At 36.6% G+C, this 20,139-nt stretch overlaps 1 protein-coding gene across 10 annotated transcripts in view; it reads left to right on the top strand.

Moving 5' to 3' along the window:
• Dmd (dystrophin) overlaps window positions 1-20,139 on the top strand; it is a 2,011,337-nt gene that overhangs the window by 1,922,002 nt on the left and 69,196 nt on the right. For all 10 annotated transcript variants that reach the window (XM_077107047.1, XM_077107046.1, XM_077107045.1 and 7 more), the window contains 2 exons: window positions 1,616-1,701; window positions 4,108-4,265. In XM_077107047.1, coding sequence (XP_076963162.1) covers window positions 1,616-1,701; window positions 4,108-4,265 — 244 coding nt within the window. The remainder of the gene's footprint in view (window positions 1-1,615; window positions 1,702-4,107; window positions 4,266-20,139) is intronic.

Raw genomic sequence — 20,139 nt, 5'->3', positions numbered from 1 at the left:
TTTGTACTCAGATCTTCCTGCAGATATATTTTGGCACCCTTTTCTTGGCAGATGACATGTGAATGGATTTTAAATATATGGCTTTTATTCTACCTTCATGAAAATTATTTAGGGATAATTTTAACTCTTTGAAGACCTGAGTTACTTTATTTATTTGTTAAACTTTGATTTGCCTGTACTTAAGATAGAAAAAGATAAAAAAAAAAAAAAGAAAAAATTTCCAGTGATAGGAATTTTGTTAATGATTAGGGTCCAGTATATCTCTTTACCAAGGGATTTAATAAGTGGTACTTGTTGAAAATAGAATATATTGGCCACCAAAAATATCAATATCTGAGGCACAGTGGCTTTTAATAATCAAATAGGAAGCTGAAAAATTATTGAACAAGGGGCTAGGGATATAGCTCAGTTGGTAGAGTGTTTGACTCATATGCACAAGGCCCAGGGTCCAAACCCTAGCACCACACACGCACGCGTGCGCGCGCGCACACACACACACACACACACACACACACAATTATTGAATGACATTTCCTATAAAATGAAAATTTTTTTCATTTTTTTCCTCTAAATGAAATAAGCTTGTTAATAAATTTGATATGTAATGCTTTATTTCAAGTTTCTTTAATTTCTTCCTTTTTTAAAAAATATGGTGCTGGGATGGAACCCAAGACCTTGCATATATACCAGACTCTACCAATGAGCTACATCCCCAAGCCTATTTTTTTTTTTTTTTTTTTTAGACGGGGGTCTTGCTAATTTGCCAAGGCTGATCTTGAATTTTTGGTCCTCTTTCTCAGTCTCCTGAGTGGGTGGGATTATAGACATATGCCTCTGTGCCCAGTTGTATTTCAGCTTCTTTATATAAAATGAAAGCTCTTATAGAGCCCATATTTGAATGCTATCTAATAGAATGTATCATATTTATAGATATTATTATTTGGGGATAAACATTCATAATTTAGTGTCATGTGGCCTGGAGTGATTAATATTCTTAATAAGGAGTAATTTGATGAAAATTTGAGAGTGTTGAAGAGAGCAGAGAAGTTATTTGCTGGTAATTTTTTGTCTTTAGTAACCAAAGTAGGTAATTTGCTTCAGTAACCAACATAGTTTAATGCGTAGTTGTAATTCTTCCACTTAATCCAAAGTAGGCTCTTCAGAGGTGTAGATTGATATATTTTCCCCTATTTCATGCAGAGCTACTCTAATAATTCAAATAAAGCTTTAGGAATTAAAAACTTGGTAAATAATTTAGTTGAGAAAATTTCCATTGAATTTTGGATCATGAGCAAATAGATGATGAACTCAAGAAAAGTTCATAATTTTTTTCTTAATTTAAAAAATATATTTTTTTAGTTGTAGATGGACACAATACCTTTATTTTGTTTATTTATTTTATGTGGTTCTGGGGATCAAACCCAGGGCCTCACACATGCTAGGCAAGTGCTCTACCACTGAGCCACAACCCCAGTCCTTTATTTGTTTTTTAAAAATCTTAATAGACCAATGGTCAGTAGAGTTTCCATATCCAGGACATTGTTTTTTAAATTAGAACTCTTTACCCTCTAGTAAAATATCAGTAATTGTTTTCTGGTTTGATTCTTCATAATAGGGGACGAACAGGGAGGATCCGGGTCCTGTCTTTTAAAACTGGCATCATTTCTCTGTGTAAAGCACATTTGGAAGACAAGTACAGATGTAAGTCATGTATATTAACTCTATATTCTTTTATTGATGTTGGCTAATTACCCTAGTTCTAGATGGGAAATGACATACTGTTCTTATTTGACAGCAGGTTCCTCATGTAAGATGTAGAACTGCTTTTAGAGTGTCATAAAATTTGGTTTGTGCCATTCCCTGTCAAACATTAAATTGCAGGTATTTAAATAGAGAACGAGGATTAGCTTCTCCAGGCCCAGTATTATTTTACATTACATTGACTGTGCCTGAATGAAACACGTGTTTGTAGGGGATAAAGTCTGATTTCCTAACCCTTTGTATAAGTCAGAAAAATAAATGTGAAAGTTTAATCCCTGCACTTGCCTCATCTTTGGATTCTTATTTAAAGAATACTATCTGGCATTCAAGCTCAAGAAACATTGTTTATTTTATAATCATCTTACTGCAAGTTGTACTGACATATCCAATTCAGTGACGTGACTAAATTTTATTGTTCCAGAGACAGATAGCTTGCCATTTCTTAAAGAGTAAATACCACCCTACAGAATTTTATTTTGATTAGCCATTGAGTTCTTTTGCTTTGAAAAGTGTAAATCTAAATTAAAAGCAAATGCTAGAGGAGTGATGGTTTAATGACCAAGTGACCACCCATTCCTATTGTAAAGGATTGTACTTATTTTTCTCCTTTAAATACTTGTAAGAAGTCTTTTCAAGAGGAACATTAAACAGTCTATCTTGTCTTCTGCCTTTTCCCCTAAGGCCTAGCACATGTGGATGAGATGTGCTGAGCTTAAGGACAGGCAAGAGACAAAAGAGACTGAATTCTTCCATAGCCACTCTGTGTCCTTGTACTCATTTCTCATCAAAATACACAAACTGTTTCCAATTCCACTTTTATGTAGTTTCTACTTGGGTTTTCTCATCCTAATACCCAAAATAAATAAATAAGTAAATGAAAATAACTAAACAACTTTTCTTAACCCTTTACGGATTATTTTGGATAAAACATTGTTTCCTTGTGCTTTCTGTCTTTAAATATTGTAGCTACTTATTGTAAGGTTTTTTGGTTTTGTTGAGTTGGAGGTATTAATGTTTTACCCAAGCTAGCCTTGAACTCCTCAGCTCAAATGAACTTCATCTCTCAGTCTCCCCAGTAACTGTGAGGGCATATGCCACCATGCCTAGCTATGTTAGTTTATATTCTGACTTTACCCATGGCATGGTACCAGTGCATTGTTTAAATTTTAATTGTCAAAGGAGCTTTGATCTTCTGTTTCCTATAACTACTAACAGAGAACATTTTGAGATAAGTGGAAAAAATATTAATCTTTGAAGTAAGATATTTGAAAATAATTTTTCATTTTGCAGAAAAATGTATATGTTTTAGAGAGATGCTAAAAAGCTGTGCATGTTGTTTCCATTTTATTATTGCCACTTTAGCTGTCTTGTTAAAATATTTAATTCCATAGAGTGTGCTTATGGGTACAAAAACTTTTTAGGTGTTTTTTTTTTTTTAAATTGGCATCTTCTATGTGAATATAAAGTATGATTTAAATAATTTTGTTTATGCAAACAAAACATACATTATTAGTCTTTGATATGTTCATCCATATTTTTAGCCACGTGCATTGGGCATCAGCTTCAATCTGATATTCCTGTTCTGTTCTAGAAGCTTCTGGCACACAGTTGACTAAGATATGTTCCTTGCCTTCAAGGGAACATCAATTTTTAATAAAAAGGAAATAACATTAAATCATTGACAGTAGAGCAGGATATGAGTTAACCATAAATAGGCACAGGGTTCCACTACATACATGATGGAATAGAAGCTCAATGATCTTTTAACTCCATAAAGAAGTCCCAATTTTTCTACATTTTTGAATTTCTGATGCTTAAAGGAGATGATGATGCTTTGGACTAGAGGTTGATTCAGGGCCTTATGCACGCTAGGCAAACACTCTATATCTTAGCTATATCCCCAGCCTTTTCTTATTTTAATTTTGAGACAGACTAAATTGCTCAGGCTGACTTTGAATTTGCAATCCTCCTGCATACCTGGGATTACAGGCATGTGCCACTGTGCATGGTCATATGGTTCTTAATGCTAAAAACTTTATTATAGTTGTTATGTCCTTTTTATGTACATATAATATTACCCAAAGGATTATGTTTTGCCTTAGGAACAATTCAGGCATTAAGATCACATTTAAACTTAAAATTCCTTGCAGGGTTATAGTTGATTTAAAAGTTGTCATCCCTCACATACACATAGTGATGATTAACTTCATCTATAAAAATATGTCTAGATTAGCATAAATTAGAAGTAAGCCCTCTCTGTGGGAATATTGACTACTCTTGAGAGTTGGCACTGAAATTGAGTTGGACATTAGGTTTCATTGTTGCAATTCTCTTCTTCTTTTATAGACCTTTTCAAGCAAGTGGCAAGTTCAACAGGATTTTGTGACCAGCGCAGGCTGGGCCTCCTTCTACATGATTCTATCCAAATCCCAAGACAGCTGGGTGAAGTTGCATCCTTTGGGGGCAGTAACATTGAACCAAGTGTCAGAAGCTGCTTTCAATTTGTAAGTTATTCGCCTTCTTAAGTAACATATTTATTCTTTTGTTATTTTAGAAGTCAATTTTTAAAATGTCACCAAATTTCAATTTCTCACATTGGCTTTTTTGAAGGCAGTAGGTACAGGTTTGGGGATTTTTGAAACTTTGGTAGGAAGTGGCTTCTGGGACTCTGGGTTTGGGGCATGAATACCGTTCAGAGGAAGGAAAAGAAATTGCCATTTGCAGCAGGGTTACCACTGTTACTAAGTTGCTGGGAGAAAAGGGAGTCTTCAGTGTTTCAGTGAGCATAGAAAGAAATCTCTGGCCATAGAAAGCCTTTCAAAATAAGAAAATAGCCTTTGTAGGTGAGTCTTTTAGTCTCAGTTTTTCCTTCAATTCTGTCATAATAGCCTCCTTTTCAATGGCTGTTGGGAAAGAGTTAACACAGTTAGCTTTTTTTCAAGAAAATCGCTTTGTAACTTTGAGGCTCCCTTCTGTTTCAAGATCTTTATGGTAGCTCCCTATAGTTTTTTTTTTTTTTCTAAGTGGGGGTGGTATCATTGCTGGGCATGGCACCCAAGGCCTTTTACCCTATAGTCTTTTTCTTTTCTTTCTTTCTTTTTTTTTTTTTTTGGTACCAGGGGTCAAACCCAGGAGCACTTAACCACTGAACCCCATCCCCAGCCTTTTTTTAATGTTTTGAGACAGGTTCTTACTAAATTGCTGAGGCTGGCCTTGAACCCACGCTCATCCTGCCTCAGCCTCCTGAGCCACTGGGATTACAGGCATGTACCGCTATGCCAGGTGTTGTAGTTTTATAACTACGATCTGAGCTTTGTATTCTTTGCCAACATCTGTCACTGGTTCAACACACTACCACTTTTGTCCACATTTTGGCTTATCCTGTCCCATTGCCTTTTCTCTGTCCTGCCTTTTCTACTCCATAATTGGTATCCCAGAAACACCTCCTTCTTCCCACCTGAGTGCCCCTCTAATTCAGATTGTTTTTGGTTTTAGTAAGGAGGGTAGGTAGGTAGGTATGGTGAACATCTTTGTGCATTTAGCTCTCTTCTTTGGAGTTTTTCCCTTAGGATGCATTCTCCAAGAGTTTGATTACCAGACTAAAAGATAAAAATATTTTTGTGGCTTTTGATATTCATCACCAGATGGCTTTTCTTCAAAAGTTGTTTCTAATTGTTACGCCACCAAAATTAAAGGAGTAAGGTATTTGCAGGACCACATTATTCACAGTATTCAGATGTTATTGTTTTGATGCAAGGAGCTGCTTTTCATATATGCAGTCTCAGTCCATTCTCATTCCAATAACAATGGCTAAGATATACAAAATGGAACCAACTGTAAGAGCTAAATGGGTTAGACTTCGAGTCTTTCACTGTAGAATGGGATGAAAGTATAGGTAATTCTCTGGGCAGAACCCTGTGATTTTAAAATTTTTTATATTTTTGGAACTTGGGATTGAACCTAGGAGCGCTTAACACTGAGCCATATTCCTGGCTCCCCCCCATTTGGGGGTGGGAAGGATTTTGCTAAGTTGCTTAAGGCCTCACTAAGTTCCTGAGGCTGACCTTGAACTTGGTGATCCTCCTGTCTCAGCCTACTGTGTTGCTGGAATTATAGGCATATGCCACCATGTTCAGCTGGTCCTATGAATATTTAGATGTTTAGAGCAGTTTGAGTATTTATTTAATAGTTAATTGGGCAAATGGAATGCACACAAAGTAAACCCACTTAAGTAGAATAGGATATATTCTTTGGAATCTTACCAAAATGATGGCAAATTAACTCTAAAAGAAAAAGAGATGTGCAAAAATAAATGCACATATCACCTCATACCCAACCTTACCCAAATGTGAATGGACTATCACTATCTAGATTTTTTTTACCTGTTGCTCTGTTATTATTTTGACTCCAGAATGTAGACAGAAGTAATTTTCATATGATGAATATTAATGGCCTCAGTAATATATATTCATTTTGTTTTTTTTAAATCCAGTTGTACCACAACTTGCACTGATGTGCTTCCCCCTAATTTTTGTTTTCTCTTTAGTCAAATTTAAAGTTTTTTTGAGTCCTAGTTGTGAAATACACACACAAAGTTCATATGTACATATATGTACATATGTGTGTGTAGTTTGTTTTGGCTTGAGGATAAGTATCACAACATAAAAGGTTGCCAGCTCGCTCTGTTCAGTGATAGTCCCTACTATAGAGAAAACTAGGCTTATTATTAAGGGCCTGATGGGAGCCTTTGTGTCACATCACCCCACTGTACTGACTCATCAAGCAGCCACTGTCACTGCAGCCTCTGTCCTTAGATTTGGTTGTCAGATAAGGGGCTGCTAGACTGAAGTTCTGCTTTCCCTGTGTTGCCCCTCTTAAGAAGAGACCATCTCTTTTACCTCTACTGCTTCCCTGGGCTGGATGCCTCCCTTCTTCCCTCCCTCCATATCTCTTGTTTGGTTATTCCCCTGTCTCTGTAATAGCAACTTGCTTCTCTGTGTCAGGATTTGGAACTGAGTCTGTCTTTGCATGTTTACTGAATGCCTCCTGGCTAACCAGTCTTCAAGCTCTTGGAAGCATGTTTTGTAAGACTGGAGAGAAATCAGTTAAGAGATGAACAGCAGGAACAGGTGGCTTTTCCTTTTCTCTCGACTATTTTGTATTTTCTGAACTTTTCTTTTTGGAACATTTATAATAAGAAAAAAATTTAGGAAAGTGCTACCTTTTGAAATTATTTTATTACTATTATTTTTAGTACTAGGGATTGAATCCAGAGACACTTTACTGCCAAGTTACATACCCAGCCCTTTTTATTTTTTCTTTTGATACGGGGCCTTACTAAGTTTCTGAGTGCCTTACTAAGTTGTTGACGTTGACTTTTAAGTTGTGATCCTCCTGCCTCAGCCTCCTCAGTAATTGGGATGGCAGGTGTGTGCCACTGACTTTTAAAAAAATTTTTAGGGAAGAAAACATCTTTGTTTGGTTCCTGTTAATTGCCTCTCTTATATGGTTCCAAGCTTTCTCATGACACATGTACACACTTGTACTGTTTATCTAGCAAGCCTCTATGCCACACTCTAGCCTCTTACATTGATCGTATCATCTGCCCTCTTATTGTTTTACAGAAAAAAAAAATATTTACTGTGTGATGCTATCCTTAAAAAATCTGCAGTTTCTTTTTATTGTCCTCTCAAAAAATAATAATTTCTATTTAGCCTTCATACTGTTCCTACTCCAGATCCATGACTACTACCTTGAAACACTTCTCTTACTACCATGAAACAGCTGCCTCGTCCCAGTTGTATATGCTGTGATTATAAAGGATATCGTTCCTATTGCTACCAACAAAGCTTTACCTTTGTTCATGTGAATTCTTCCATTTAATCTATGACCAGTCATTTGAGGAGAATAGAAAAGACTGGCTTTTGAGTGTGTGTGTGTGTGTGTGTGTGTGTGTGTGTGTTTTTGTTGGTTTGTTTATATTGTTTGAACAATTTATCTGTGTCCTTACAGTCCCTCAGCTGGTGCAAAAGTTTGATTCATCATCCAATATGCTTACCCCCACATTTGTCACCTCATTCCCAAATATGTACTTTTTAATACTTCTCCCTCCCAGCCTCCCAAGGTGAAATAATAAACATTTCTTCTAGGTTCTGGATAGAACAAGAAATGACATAGCAAAACAGAGGATATAAGAGAGATAAGAGGAGTTGGGGAGAAAGGAGAAATAAATTTGAAGTATTGGCCAATTGGAAATTTCTAGGAGGATAGAGCCAGGTGTCTGGGTTTGCATGACTTAGATTTGGGGAGCCTCTAAACTTGGAGTAATTCACAGATTGAATGACTCCATTGTGAATGCTGACTTCAGAATCCACTTCCTGGCCCTGGCCTGCTGGCCCTGGCGTGCTTTTCCTCAGCCAGGTGCTCTGGCGGTCACCTTGCCTTTCATTGTGCAACGGGCATGAAAATACAATGTTTGCTGTAGGGAAAGATAACAGCAGTGAAAATGCCCTCTGCCCCCTGTTTGAAGTCTAAGACCTTGGGAATGGAAGCAGGCCGGCTCCTTCTGCAAACTTGTGCTCGAAGTCTGCTATTTCTAGTAGCCAAAAGAAAGGGCAGTAAAGTATTTGTTACTTTTACAGAGGATACTTCTTTCATTTCCTTTGTTTCTTGTCTCCAACTGGAAAACTTACATTTTTTCCCAGGATGGAACAGTTAGGAAGGTACTCAATCTTCAGATTCAAACAAGGGCCTGCTAGTAGCAAAAAAGAGCGGTGTGTTTTCTTGTCCTACCCTCTCTGGATGGCCTTTTATTTTGTTTTTTCTGTGTTACTGGGAATTGAACCTAGAGGCACTCTGCCCTGAGCTACACCCATAGTCCTTTTTCATTTCCTTTTTTGGTACTGGGGAATTTAACTCAGGGGCCCTTGACCACTAAGCCACATCCCCAGCCCTAGTTTTTGTATTTTATTTAGAGACAGGGTCTCACTGATTTGCTTAGTGCCTCGCTTTTTGCTGAGGCTGGCTTTGAACTCTTGATCCTCCTGCCTCAGCCTCCCAAGTTGTTTTTTTAAACATTTTTAGTTGCAAATGGACAGATAACTTTATGTATGTATGTATGTATGTATGTATTTATTTATGTGGTGCTGAGGATCGGACCTAGTGCTTCACAAGTGCAAGGCAAGCACTCTACCACTTAGCCACAACCCCAGCCCTAGAAATAAAGTTTTGAAACTAGTTTGTTTTAGAAATATAACTTCAATGAATGCGTGATCAGGTTGTCCTTCTTTCATATTCCATGGAAACAGTACCGTTGAGAGAGTAGATTGATCTTTATGAACTTAGTAAGGCTCTGGCCATGAGTCACAAGTCAGCCTGCAGGAAACTTGGGGATTGTCCACATCATTCCTATTTTAGATGAGAAAACAAGGTCCAGAGAGGCAGGATGGACATATTTTACATCACACAATTATGCCAAGTTGTGGTTTTAACCAGTTCAGGTTCTAAACTGAACCAATAAAGTATTGATGTGTTAATATGATCCTTCATATACATTTTAGATTATAATAGTACCACAAGGATAAATGAGCATCCCTGCCCAAAACACATTCACACCTTTATTTAAAATACCTTAATCCCAATTACAGGTGCCTAGTCTGTTTTCAAATACAACCAAGGAATACTTTTAGGTAGGAAAGTTTTTATAGGTTTAAGTGATTCCAGAAAGAGTGCAATATCAGTAAATGGTATTGGGCAATGCCTGAGAGATACTCCCTCTTTTACTAGTCTCTAGTATTTTCTTCTGTGAACATTTTAAGGACTTTATTATTTAGGTAGAATCAAGCATACCAACTTTATATTTAATATGCTTCACGTACAAGAGCTAGAGTGTCAAAATCTGTTTATTCTACATCTGTTTTCTGCCTCCTGTTGTATTCATGCATTCAAAATGAATATGTTGCTTTTTCATCTGTCTTCTGAATTTTTCTATTCCTATGTCAAAATGATTATTATCTGTGCACAGTTGCTGTAATATCAAATGATATGGAAATGAGAATAAATTACAACCTCAACTATTGAGAACAAATATATATTTATATATATAAATACACACACATTTTTATATATATATATATATATATATATATATATATATATATATATATAACAAATATATATCTCATAAGTAAGTAATAAGTCATGCTAGAATATCTGGAGTAGTGAATGGCAGAGTGGTTATGCACATAGGCTCTGAAGCCTGACCATCTGGTTCCAAATCCCACCTCTGCTGTTGCCTAGATGTGTGGTCATGGGCACATTTCTTAACCTTCCTGACCTCTGAACTCTTGCTGTGATTATGGGGATTCAATAAACCATTAGATTCAAAGTGCCTAGAGCTGTGGTAGGTGCATAGTAGGTGCTCACTGAATGTTAGATATGATTATCTAAATTGTATTGTAACGAGAATATACTGTGTGTTAACAGTTCTTTTTATCTATAACCAAACATCTGTGGATTTGATTTGAGGCTCTCGAGATTCTGTTTTTTTACAAATGTTAACATGCCATGCCAGAATACTTTAACTGCTTAGACAGCATTCCCCAGGCCAATCGACCACACTTTATATTTTCAGTGCTCAAAATAACTCCTAAAATTTCTATTTTTCTTAACTTTCTCTTGGCTTTTTGTTTATTAATCAAACACTGGGTGCTTGGGTAAACTTCTCAACATGCAATAAAGGTTATTTTCTTTACCAGTATTTTGAAGATAATTTTGAGTTGTAATTAACACATTTTTACTCATAGGCTAAGGAAAAGCACATGTCATTCTGTTTCCCTTCTTTTTGAAACTTTATTTCTTATTGGTGCATTATGATTATACATAATAGTGGGATTCATTATGCCATATTCAATATGCACATAACTCAATTTTATCAATCTTATTCTCCAGTACCTTCCCCCCGTCCCTTCCCTTAGTACTCTACAGTAGCACTTCTTTGGGCTGGGGGTATGACTTAGTGTTACCTTGGGAGCTTTCTTGAGGCTCCTGAGTTCAATCCCCAGTGCTGGTAATGAATAAATGAATGAATGAAGCACTTCATTGTGATGAACAAATCTATCTACCTACATTCCTTCCTTCCCCAACCTTTCTTTCTTTTCTAGAAAAGTTGAGGTAGAAGTGCTAATAGAAAAAAAAAGACTTTATTGAGGTGCATACTTTTAGTTGGACAAATATTCTGGACTCCCTTTTACTACTTCATCATCAGTTCTTACTCACAATAAAACCTATCCTCAAATCATTGAAACAAGAAGATTTAAGTTCAACTTTTACCATCTTAATTTTTCCATGTTTATCACTTGATTTTGTTTGTTTGTTTGAATGGAAAGTTCTTTCTACAAAGAGGATTTAAGTTGGACAATCTTGTTTCCTGATTAAACTGCTAGAGGGTTTCATTTTGGTTAGATTTAGCATTTGATAAAATTTTAAAATCTTGTCTCTTTTAAGGCTCTATTTTATTTACATGAAGTAAAATTTACTCTGTTTGGTATTTTGTTCTATGAGTTTGGACAAATACATATGGTCATATCACCATCACAATCAAGGCAAACATTTCCATCACCCCTAAAATTTCCTCATCTCGGGTTGGGGTTGGGTCTCAGTGGTAGAGCACTTGCCTAGCATGTGTGAGGCACTGGGTTCAATCCTCAGCACCTCATATAAATAAATAAAAATAAAGGTCCATTGACAACTAAAAAGTATTTAATTTTTTTTCCCTCATTCTTTAGTATTACCATGCTCATTTTTAACCTGTGGAAACCATGGCTCTGCTTTTTTTTTTTTTTTTTCCTATAATCTTGCCTTTTCTCAAACTGGATTTTAAACAATTGCAGGAAGCAGTAATGAGAGAGTTAACTTTATTTTTATACTTTTGCATAATATGGCTTGCTCTATACTTGAGAAAGTATATTCCATGATATCTATAGATAGATTTATTTTGCTATGTATATATACAACTCTTTTAACATAATAATAATAATATTGAATATACTGAGGGATTTGCATAGACTTAAAATTGTGCTTGTGTCCCCTAGGGCCAGTGTGTTAATTGGTTTATTAGTCAGGTGGAGTGGGAAGCCGAGTTCAGGACAGTTGTCCTTGAACATGTAAATGAAGAGTGGATAATCACCATGTGTTATTGTTTGGGCTGATTTTATCTTTAATGGGTGATTCAGAGTCCTGATTAATATTTAGAGCAGTGTCTGCTGGCCTCCAACCCATTCATTATCTTAGAACTTTAAATAAAATACTTGATTTTTTATCCAAGACAGCAGTTATGGGAAGCCTTTTACTTCTTTTCTATAAAGACAACTTTTGACCTCTCAATCCTTACTTTAAACAAGAAAAACATTCTGTAGATGTGGGAACTCTTTAACATTTTCCTGGTTAGGATTCACATTTAGGATCTCAGAAAAACACGTCTGGATGGTTATGAGAGGATGATTTAGAAACCAGGGGAAGGGCACAGAGGAAATCAATTTTAATATTAGGTTTGTGTTTTTTGAGAAAACCAATCCTTAGGAGCTTTTCACGTTTTATACCAGCGACATTAATACTGTTTCCTCTTCCTCTTCACTCTTACCCATCCTCCAGCCTTGCCCTCCACTATGAAGGACTGACATGAGAGAAACAGTGGTTTCTAGTCAGTAGTTTATTTTGGAAATATTTCAAGCAAAAAGAAGAATTGACAAAATAGTATAATGAACTCCCATATATTCAGTATATTGGTATGAACTTTTTGACCTATTCACTGTATCCACCCTCCCAGTTCTTTCCACGTGTATGTCTATATGTGTATAGAACACACACATTTATTTATTTATTTATACCCAAGATTGAACCCAGAGGTGCTTAACTACTGAAGCTATATCCTCAGCCCATTTTGGTTTTTATTTTGAGACAGGGTCTGGCTAAGTTGCTTAGGGCGTCACTAAGTTGCTGAGGCTGGCTTTAAACTCACAAATCTCCTTCCTCAGCCTCCCGAGCCCCTGGGATTATAGGTATGCACCACTTCACCTGATTCAACAATATATCCTTTTCTTAAGGGATGTTCTCCTACATAATTGCTATGCCTCCATCACATACCAATTTAGCATCAATTTACTAATACTATAAGGATGGTCTTTATAGCTTGCTCTTTTCTTCTAGGATCCAGTCCAAGGTGTTGTCTTGCATTTGCTTTCTATGTCCCTGTACTTGAATCTTGAGTCACCTGGCATTTTTCTTTTTTATATTTCTTCGTTTCGTGGATTTTTCTGATTGCTTCCTTATGATTAGATTTAGGTTAAAAAGTTATTTTTGCAAGAGGACCATAAAGGTGATGCTGCATACCTTCTACTGCATCCCATCTGGAGGGACAAAATAATACTTTATTCTTATCAATTGGTAACACTAAACAGTGTTAAGGTGGTGTCTGCTGGATAGTTCCATTAATTCTACCATTCTTTCTGAATGTATTAGCTGGTTTCCTTCTATGAAGAAAAGCTCCCACTTCTCCCCCATCTTTGCTGAAGTATCACTGTGGCCATTCAAGGTGATTTCAAATATACAGAGAACGATGCTTCTCCTGATGGAATTGCCTTTGGCATTGACATAGCTTAAAATGGCAATCCATAGAATTGATAGTTATTTCTCCCCATAGAAGCATAAACATATATCTAATGAATATATTTCCATATTAACCAACTCCTTGGGAAGAACAAGTTGAGGTGACCAAAACATATAATGTGAAGTGTACTAAAAGAGGATTGAGAAGCTCATAGGTTTTTGTTGTTTTTCCTTTTTGTTACTTCAGTATATATTGACCTACACCTGTCACTCTATGTGGCTCATATATGCCATAGCATCTAATGGAATAAATGACCTGTAATGCCAAAAAAGAAGGGAGAAAGGAGGTCATCAGAGAAGATATGAGTACATGTTTATCAGTGTTTGGGGATATTCACTTTTACCCTCACATGGTTTTTGGTAGATGAGCATAGAATTCAATTTAAGTTTAGTACCTGGGCATTGTCTTAAGTAGGCCCTGCTTAGATATCAGAGACTCTAGGATGCTGAAACAAATTAAGGACTCAAAGGATTCAAAAGATTTTGGAGATTAGCCTGCATGATCCCCTAGGAAATCACTTTTGTCCTCCCTTTTTAATACTACTTTAAGCATCCATATTTGAGTTTAAAAATAAGAGATAATCTTGAGCCATTTCCTTAACCTCTTGGGGCCTTTTCTCATCTGCAACATAAAGTTAAAACAGATTATCTCAGGACTTACTTATCCCCAAGTTTCTTTGATTATATGCTAAATGTTATAAAGGCAAAAAGGCTAATGGATTACTATGCTTATATCAAAGCTTGGCCATTATCAGCAAAGTCTTACCTGATCTTCTTAGTAATACCTCTTGTAACAGAGCTCTTAAGATATAGGAAACAATCTTGTACATAAGAATGTAGCCTTTCCCATGAGACAGATTGTTCTCTGAACAGAGGTAGCATACACTAAGAGCAAGATATATATATATATATATATATATATATATATATATATATATATATATATATATATATATATTTAAAAATGTGTAGACCGTCACAGAAATGATCCCTTGTGGTCCTACACTAGTTTTCTCTGAAACTCAAAGGTAAAACACAGTATCTATGTCTAGGAGGATCAAAATGTCACCTTCCTCCTGTTTTATTGGTTACATACAGGTTTTGTATAGATTTTTATAGAGATTTTTTTATCACTCATTTGATTTTCATAAAAATTGGGATTGTTTGGAAGAAGAGTCATTAGTATTCTTTACAACTTGTTCTTGTTCCGCCTTTTATGTTCATTGCTAGTGTAGACTTCTCTCTTTTGTAAAATATTCCACTGATGCCCTTGGTAGATTTAGAGGTTGTTAAAGAAATTGTGATAACAGCTCAGGGAACAGTCAGGAACTGCCTGTCCTATACTGTTTGACCCTGACTAGCCATCTTCCTTGTAGTTTCAAATCTTTGTGTACAGATTGTAATTCACAAAACAGTTTTAATCAATTTAAATTCAGCAAATCTTTCCAAATTCTGGGGCTTTTTCGAATCAGGGCCAGAAAAGTTGAGTTGTCGGCAATTTATGCCATTACCTATTAACAATGGCAGTGATGTTGAAAAGATTATTTGGATTAATGAAAGGAACATTTTACTAGTGAAAATTGCAAATGAATATGGCCAGGAAGGAGGAATAACCTTTTAAAAAATCTGTGGTTCTCCCCTAGTGTTTTCCGTAAATCTGTCCTTTTCTGTCAATAAGAATGTTTGGAAATTCTATTCATGCATATGTATGCATTCAGGATCCATATATCTAGTCATTATCTTTTCTTTAAATGGGCAGAAACTTTACTAAATAAAAATTAAAACCTACATTCTCTCTCTCTCTCTCTCTCTCTCTCTCTCTCTCTCACACACACACACACACACACACACACACACACACACACATACATGTTCTTGTACTAGCTGATCTGCCTTACTTTGCTTGGGATAATTCTTTGCTACAATTGAAGAAATAAATTTCTGGCACTACTGAGCCAGGAAGACATTCATAGAGTTGTCTATTTGATAAGCAACTTAAGATCAAATCAGTGTCTACAGACTTAGCATGTTTCCCTGTGACTTCCAAGTTTAGCCTTTGGAGGGGGTAGGGAGGATTGGAAATTGACTCTAGGGGCACTTTACCACTGAACTAGATTCTTAGTTCTTTTTATTTAGAGACAGAGTCTTATCAAGTTGCTTAGGCTGGCCTCAACCTTGTCTGCCTGTTCGGGGCAGCTGGCCTGTATATTGTGGGATGTTTAGCAGGATCCTAGAGTCTGTCTGCTAAATGCTAATAGAACCTCCTTCTGTCCCAAGTTATGACAGCCCAAAATGTTTCCACACATTGGCACATGTCATCTTGGGTACAGTATCGTCCCTGATTGAGAACCACTCCTATCTGTGATATTCCTTTTGAGGTCCTCAGTGTAAATTTTATGATGTATAACTGGGCGTGGTCATACAGGCCAATAATCCCAGCAACTTGGGAGGCTGAAGGAGGAGGATCACAAGTTTGAGGCCAGCCTTGGCAGCTTAGACTCTGAGCAATTTGTCTCAAAATAAAAAATGTAAAAAATGGACGGGGATGTAGATCAGTGGCAGAGCTACCCTAGGTTCAATACCTAGTATTTTTAAAAAGGGAAAAAAAATGATGTGTGTTTTTTGACTGCTGGGGTGTAGGGCTTGCTGAGAAATCTCTCAATTGCATTTGTTTTGGAGCCATAAATTGATATTGTTATTCTAAGAGATGGAGGAGTATTCAGGTTGACCTCTTGGCCCCTCAGTATTCAGCAAATCACTTAAATCAAACTTGCCATTTAATGTTCTTGCATTTATACTATATTGGTAGTATACTAGACATTTTCAATGTTGGTATTTAAATATCTTTGTACTTGGTTACATTTGGATAAAGATGATATTTGTATAAAGCCGCCCATCAACCTGCCATAACAGAGCAATAGTAATGACAACTGATTCCTTCCCCTAACCTTCATGCTATGAATGGTTCTCATAGGTCAGGACCAACAGCCAAAGAGGGGAAGGAAACCCAAGATATTTCCACATTGTGGCCATCACAGTGGAAGGAACTGAGATATGTTTGCATGTCATGGAAGAAGAAAAAGGAGGGGTTGCCAAAACAAAATCAAAATAAAACCAGACCTGGGGCTGATTGGCCTTTCTAAGAGATTTTGCTTAGATTTATTGAGACAGGCATTTAGATTTAAGGCCAAGGTTATCCTTGATATAAAGAGAATTTATCTGAGGACTTGTATGCATGTCAACAAAGAAGGGCATTGACAAGGATTATTTCCATCCAATGAATGCCATCATACTTGTTTTTTTTTCTTTCAACTTCAACAACTTGCTGCTGTTCCTATCTATTCTTCTTTTTGTAGAATGATGAAAATGTAATGTTGGATTTTAGTTCTAGTTCTGTTAGATCTTTATGGGAGCTTGCCTAGTTTTTAATTCCTTTTTTCTTTATTGCCAGACAAAAGGAGAGGGAATATACCACTCAGATACAGAATGATTTGTCGTAAAAATGAAAGATCGAAACAGAACGAGAATGCGAATCCCCATATCTTGTCCTCAGTGCTGTCAGTTAGCATAGGCAAGCAGTTTTAAAAGAGCCAAAATGATGGATCTTGCATCTCAGGGCCTGGAAAGAAACTTGAGAATTTCCAACCTTTAAGCACCAGAGAATCTATAGTATTTTGAAAGAGGAGAACATTCTACAGCTTCCCTTGGTAATTCACACTAATGCTTTAACAACTTTCAGCATCAGGAAATTCTTCCGTATGAGTTACAGCCTAAATTCTTCATGCTGCTTAAGCCTGTTTCTTCTTGTTCTGTCCTCAGTGGAGGGATCAAACAGCTGGTCACAGGCCCCTATGCAAGAGCCATTCACATAATTGAAAACTGTTATTAAATTGCCCCTTCAGCTACTCTTTCTTGCTCTCTCTCTCTCTCTCGCTCTCTCTCTCTCTCTCTCTCTCTCTCTCTCTTTCTTCATGACTAAATAATCCCAATTCCCTTAAGCTGTCTTCAGGTCTTTCAAACCCTTTAATTATCATTGTGCCTTTCTGCCAAGCCTCCTGTAAGTTCTGGGTCAGTTGGAGCCCTCAGAATTAGACACTGTTTTCTATGAAGGATCTAAACAGTAGTGAAGGTGTTGAGATAATTTTCTCACACTATACTTTCTGTACCTTTAGTTGTACATTATAGACATGGTGTTTAAGTTTATTTTATTTATTATTATTTTTTTGCAGTGCTGGGGATCAAACCCATGGCCTCATGCATGCTAAGCATGCCCTCTACCACTGAGCTCCACCCCAACCTCTCTTTTATTTTTATACCTATGTTTGCTGCTGACTCATGCTCAGTTTTCTCCCTATCTTTTTAAATAAAAAGAAATGTTGTGATATTTTTACACTTTCTGTGTTAAGTATGAATTTTTGCCCTGCGGCATGTCATTGAATGCATCATTAAACAATCTACCCTTTAAACATAAGTCAGAAAAAAATATACATTCTGATTAAGTGCCAATAAACTCATATTTTAAATAGGCATGAATTAGTAATGCTTTTCAATTTACTGCCTTTCTATAATGGTTTGTCTCCTGGCTGGCTAGAAAGGGTTATTTTGTTAGACCAGTGGAGCAGGAGATTGTTATAGGACATATTGTAGCTGAGCACTTGCAATTCTTTTGACAAAGTCTTTCACTCTGTCTTTGTCTACAGGATGGGGAAATTTGTGCAACAAATACTAGATAATATTACTGGAAAAGTCACAGTTCAGCTGTCAGAGAGGACAGAATCATGTTGTTGATCTGGTGTAGGCTATTGTGTTGCAACTCATGTTTGTCCTTGGCCTGTATAATATTTTCACCAGGACGGTTTGATACAAAAACTTATTTTCAAATGGAAAAATGAGCCAAAGTTGGGAATAATGGCTAATTCCTTGGTTTAAAGAGTTAGGTTTCTCAAAGATACTGATGAGATTTTACATTGGGCTCAGACTAAGAGGAAAGTCCTTGACAGAAGTGAAAGGAAACAAATCCCAAATGAACAAGTACAGAGTGGAGGAATTGTGGAAAACAGCCAGAAACAGCCCCAAACAGCATTTCCCATAATGCCCAGCAGGGCCTTAATACCTTTTGATGTTCACAGACCTTATCAGCTAAAAAAAGATAAAGGTCTTGGGATCATTGAATAATAAGTGGGGAAATTCTGAGGTCAAACAAAGTTTAACGTGTTTTTTCACTGACGACCTTCTTAGCTTTTAATATGTTAACATGCATTAAGAATTTTAAGAGGCAGATATAATGTGCAATGTTTCCTTAATTAATTTGACCTTCTTTTCATGAATCATTTTGCTGGATGATTGATCTGCTGGATGTACTAGGCAACATTGACCCAGAGATTTTAGTTGAACAGAAACCTTATGTGAACCTATAGACCAGAACAAATAAATGTAATCCATTATTGTGTCCAGAGAAATGGAGGTACCATTCCCAGCAGATCATATTTGGAGAATAGTTTTCTAAAGGACAATGGCAAACTGAGCCATGTAATATAAGGCAGAAATGAAAGGAATAAAGATGAAGAGGCATGGACAGATATGACAGCTATGGTAAAATATTTAAAGGACCGCATGAAGGCTGAGAACTTCTGAGTTTCTGATCAGATGGGTAATAATAATGATGATGATCATAGCAGGCATGATTCTTTCTATGTGCTGGACACTCTTCCAAGTGCCTTTCATTTGTTAACTCATTCATCTTAAAACATTCCTATGAGGTAGGCACTATTAATATTTCCATTTCATAATAGAGAGAAATTAAGACTGAGAAAGTTATCTTACCAAGGTCACAGAACCAGTGAATGGCAAAGCTGGGGCTTGAACTCTCATGGTTTGACTCTGAATCTTCTGTTCCTATCATTCCATTTCATTGCATGGTAAAGAACTTTGGACAGGGATCCCTTACAGATGTTCAAGATTACCCTTGAAGGACTTATGCTCTCTCATCTGGGTGGTATTTACATAGTGGCTGTAGGAATACACTGGCATTGGGAAGAGTTTAGATGAATGCTGGAGACCTCATAGCTCTGCAGCACCATTCCAAAAGAAGGAATTGATTTGCACCCTTTCATCTTTATATTTTGTATAATTCCTTTTTTGGGGGTGGGCAGAGCATGCAAGGACTTGAACTCAGAGGCACTCAACCACTGGGCCACATCTCCAGCCCTATTTTGTATTTTATTTGGAGACAGGGTCTCGCTGAGTTGCTTAGCGCCTTGCTGTTGCTGAGGCTGGCTTTGAACTAGCAATCCTCCTGTCTCAGTCTCCCTGATTGCTGGGATTACAGGTGTGTGCCACCATTCCTGGCTGTATAATTCCTTTTTAAAAAACATTTTTCTACAAAGTATCTCTGTGATGGTACTCTACCCATAGAAAAGTGCTCAACAGATGCTTTTGATCAGTAGTTTGAATTGATACCATTTTGCAGTTAGGAAATCCAAGGTTAAACATCTCATTAGAATGTTATTAAATTTCTAATTAAGGGTAATGACTGGACTGCTGGTGAAGTGGTCAGTGTTGTCAGTCTAAACCCTCCTTCCTGCCTTTCTGTGTGAGATGTGGATAGATCCTTTATTAACAAGCCACATTCCAAGAGAAGCAACTTGTTTTTTTCAGTTCCAATACTCATTACTTATATGACACCAAGGATGTCATGTCATATATTCAGTTTAA

Source organism: Callospermophilus lateralis, chromosome X, assembly GCF_048772815.1.
Source record: "Callospermophilus lateralis isolate mCalLat2 chromosome X, mCalLat2.hap1, whole genome shotgun sequence".
Classification (NCBI taxonomy): domain Eukaryota; kingdom Metazoa; phylum Chordata; class Mammalia; order Rodentia; family Sciuridae; genus Callospermophilus; species Callospermophilus lateralis.
Note: the sequence above shows the minus strand (reverse complement) of the source record. Positions and strands in the feature narration are given on the sequence as shown.